This window comes from Atta colombica, unplaced genomic scaffold (assembly GCF_001594045.1).
Source record: "Atta colombica isolate Treedump-2 unplaced genomic scaffold, Acol1.0 scaffold141, whole genome shotgun sequence".
Taxonomy (NCBI): Eukaryota; Metazoa; Arthropoda; class Insecta; order Hymenoptera; family Formicidae; genus Atta; species Atta colombica.
In genome coordinates, this window is record NW_017259230.1 from 510,045 (window position 1) to 514,345 (window position 4,301).

At 36.6% G+C, this 4,301-nt stretch overlaps 1 protein-coding gene across 2 annotated transcripts in view; it reads left to right on the forward strand.

Moving 5' to 3' along the window:
- The window catches only part of LOC108684988 (ALK tyrosine kinase receptor), a 12,897-nt gene extending 9,271 nt beyond the window's left edge, over positions 1-3,626 (forward strand). The window contains exons 18-24 of one of the 2 annotated variants that reach the window (XR_001931657.1): positions 77-353; positions 545-837; positions 1,073-1,298; positions 1,441-1,560; positions 1,641-1,895; positions 2,252-2,788; positions 3,220-3,626. Coding sequence is in view for 1 of the 2 variants with exons in the window: in XM_018189569.1 (XP_018045058.1) it covers positions 77-353; positions 545-837; positions 1,073-1,298; positions 1,441-1,560; positions 1,641-1,895; positions 2,252-2,713; positions 3,220-3,267 (1,681 nt within the window). In the remaining variant the exon portion in view is untranslated. The remainder of the gene's footprint in view (positions 1-76; positions 354-544; positions 838-1,072; positions 1,299-1,440; positions 1,561-1,640; positions 1,896-2,251; positions 2,789-3,219) is intronic. The other variant, XM_018189569.1, reaches the window with a different exon arrangement.
- Positions 3,627-4,301: the final 675 nt, after the last annotated feature.

A 4,301-nucleotide genomic window follows, 5' to 3' on the forward strand; every position in this document is an offset into this window, starting at 1 on the left:
AAAAAATAAAAGAAAAGCTTAATTTTTTTAATTGTGTGAAATAAAGTAAGAATGATCGATTATATTTTTAATGCAGACCTCTCGGCCAAGGCGCCTTTGGCGAAGTTTTCCAGGGCGTTTACAAATACGGAGGTGATGAACATCCCGTCGCCGTCAAGACGCTACCATCTTTATCCACGACGCAAGCAGAAGCTGATTTCATGATGGAGGCGTTAATAATGAGCAAATTTAATCATCCGAATATAGTACACTTTATCGGCGTCTCTTTTGACAAACATCCCAGATACATCGTTCTCGAATTATTAGCCGGAGGCGACCTTAAGAATTTTCTACGTGAAGAACGGCCTCGATCAGTGAGTATTTATAACATTATAACAACATTATAATTTAAGAGAAAAGCGAGATTGAAATATTGCACTGTATTCTTTTATAGTTCTTAATTTTGAACCTACTTTAAAATATGTGGTTTATTCAAATATTTCTATTAATGTTCGTATTTTTATCTAATTTCTACATATATGTATATATATCTTTGATTTTACAGGACCGACCTACATCATTGACAATGCTAGATCTTATTATGTGCGGCTATGACGTCGCAAACGGCTGTAAATATATGGAGGAAGCGCGTTTTATACACCGAGATATCGCCGCTAGGAATTGTTTATTGACAACTAAAGCACCGGGTCGTACCGTTAAAATCGCAGATTTCGGTATGGCCAGGGACATTTATCGAAGCGATTATTATAGGAAAGGTGGCAAGGCGATGCTACCCATAAAATGGATGCCACCCGAAAGTTTCTTGGATGGCATATTCACTACAAAAACTGATGTCTGGTGAGACTTAGTATTCCATATTTGCTTAAAAAAAAAAACATGTCATTCTCAATAATTATCAATATTCCTATACAATTTTTTTTTAAATATGCACGTTTTTTTTTTCATTTTTATATATAATTTATTTTTATTGATATGTCAAATTCTAGTCGAAAAAAGAATTGTCACATTAATGTAAATTATAAAAAAGAAGTAAAACCTATAACGTTCTTATTTCTTATAATATAATTTTTAGGGCCTTCGGCGTGCTCCTGTGGGAAATTATGTCATTTGGATATATGCCCTACACCGGATGTGCAAATCGTGAAGTCATGTCGATGGTACAGTCTGGTGGTCGTCTTGAGAAACCCGCGGGATGCCCAGATCCTATATATGGAATCATGACGCGGTGCTGGCATCCACGGCCTGACGACAGGCCAAGTTTCTCTACGATTGCTGAAAGAATCGGTTATTGTTTACAGGTGAGAGTGCAATAGGAATTTCAACTATATTGCTTTTGTTATAAACTTTATATATCTCTGTTACAATAAAATTATTCTTATTATTTAATCGAAATATTATCTAAGGCAATATAATTTACGAATTAATATTTTTTTTATAAAGGATCCTGATGTAATAAATAAACCCACGCCTAATTTCGACATATTGCCACATATTTGCGATCGTGAAATAACAATTATGAGACCGGATCCGGAAGCGGAATGTATCAATGTGCGGTCTAATGTCAGTATAAAATGAAATACGAAAAAATTATATTTTGTTCAACATACGTGTAGAAAATGAACTTTAAACTTATCTGACAGTTGGATTACATACAACCGAGGGTCAGCGATCCACGTTCCGTTGCACGTCGTGTAGATCAAGCTATGGGTGCCACCACCTACGATTCCGAAAATGAAAAATCAATCGAGGATAAATACGGCGAGTCTTACGCAAAATCAACGGGATGTCAGCAAGGATTCAGTTGCAACACCTGTGATTCTAGTATGGATACCTTCGAACAAATTTACAACAGTGACAATGATGAAGATCATGATGACGATGTGATTGAAAATAAGGTATATATTTGGAAATTTTAGAAATTTTATCATTATTTTAATTGTATTTAATCATTACTCTTATTAAATTAATTATTATCTTATTTTAATTATATTCCATCATAATTCTTCTTTCATAAGTCTCGTATCTATTAAAATAAATTATTATTGTATAATATGGCTATATTAGAAGTTAAAATAAATGTAGAGCGACGTGCAAAAAATAAGCCGGTATGAATAAGGATCTTACAATTAGTAGTAATGCAAAAAAAATAAATGTTTCATTTAAAACTATTTTAATGTTATCCTATATTTCTTTTATTTTACAATTGCAATTAAATTACTACTAAGGTATATTATTTATATGATCTCTGTAGGACAAAAGGAGGATCGATCAATCAGATCGACCAGAAAACAAGGCAATACATCGAAACAGTGATATTGAAGACCACGATAATGTAGACAATGGCAACAACCGTCCAGAGGATGAACGTCATATGACTGCCAACATCGATAGCGCAATAACAGATCGCAAAAACGGTAATGAGAGCACAACGACTACCGACACCAATTCCGATTCTCTGATAGCACAATCCTCGGACACTCCGCCCGACACAATAACGAACTCATCGCCCAACACGCGCTCTTGTTCGCCAAGTCGTATCATCGGCCTCAACGCCAATGTTAGTAATGTGAACGGTATGGTGAAGAAGAATACCTTGAAAGCAACCCTGAGTCTGGATCCAAGCGCGCTCTGCAGAGGCACCATCCCTTACGAGAAGATCACAACACAACGCTTGAGCAGTTCATACACGCCGGGCAGTATGGAACTAAGGAAGGTAACTTGACCTCTCCCCTACATTCGACGTCCTGCAAAGTTTCCATCTGTACATGACCGTGGTCCTTGATCGAAGGTACTTAACGCAATTTGTCCACCGACAAACTCGAATATTTACGATCAAGGGGTTTTCCATGAAACATGACAGAATAATATTTCAAAAATATAAAGGCTTAAAAATCTGCAAAAGATGCAATAGGTATGAGAAAAATTAATATTTCGAAAAATAAAAAATGAAAAATAGAATTAGTACATCAATATATTTTATATATAATAATTTTGCGCATTTTCATGTGCAAACTCCTCGATTGCGAATTAACAAGACGTTTTTTTGAGATTACAAATATTTTAGAAGATTCTCTGAACTATATTACTTTCTAATAAATTCATAAACAGATCTAGAGGAAGCACATTAATGATTATAATTTTTCTTGCACTACTATTGAAATGCAATTTTTCCGATAATGTAATACTCTCTATTTTACGTCTTCTATTTTTGCAATAAAGGATTCCCTGGGTCACGAGCTGCCAAGGGAAGAAGAGTGTTCCTGCTGAGATTTATCCGAGGGGGGTTGACGAGGCTGCCCGGCCGCGCTCGGCTGCAACGTTGCTCGTCGATTGCAGCTGCAACGATCGGCCACAACGACTGCGATTATAAGGGATACGCAGCTCGTAGAACTCTCCTCGCCTCCGTGGGTTCAGGACAACGAATATTCGCGTCGTTACTATTCTGAGGAGACTCTCCTGTGAATGGAAATCGAGGGAAACCTTCAAATTTCTCTTCATAGACGACGCTTTTCTGATGCGCGCCGAACATTGGTTTCCATAAGAAAGACACGCGATTATCGTAAGTCGGAAGAAAAGAGATTGTTATAAATGAACGCAAAACAAGCGAATTATGTACATACGGAGAAGACGAAAGATACGTAAACATGTATTCAATACGTTAAGCGTCATATATACAACCATATACTTTGCAAGATGATCTCGTCAAGTGAACTTCCTAATTGCGTGATAGCGATGGGGCAGAAATTTGTAAAATTATTGAATCACTCGTTAACGTGGATCTTCGAATTAATCAGAGTGACATATGTAGCTCGTAAAATCAACGTTAAAAACGTGGATACATACTTGGAAATTACAGATTGGGAAAAATGTTTTTGTGATGTACATATATTTGACATTTAAAAATCATCTAAGAAATGCGAGTAGTCTTGTCTTCGACATAAAGTAAATCCCTGGTTGAAGACAGTACAGCCGTATTGTCCTATTTATTTACACGATTAAGGATTCGACGGAATTAATACGGATATGAAGGGTACTATGGCTGTCAAGTAAAATGTTACACTGTAATATCGATGTAAAAAAATCTCCGTAGGCTGAGGCTCGTCTACCTCGTGACTCTCTCTAACCAAAGAGGCGACGATCTATGAACTCCTCATTGGTGCACCATCACTATCGTAAAGTGAGCAGCGATAAATGCGTCTTAGGGAATAGGAAAGTGGGGGGGAAGAAAGGAAATAAAAAGAGCATGAGCCCTTTTTTATTTTTCTTACAACGACGACGTATTTTACGTGCGCGTAGCGTAT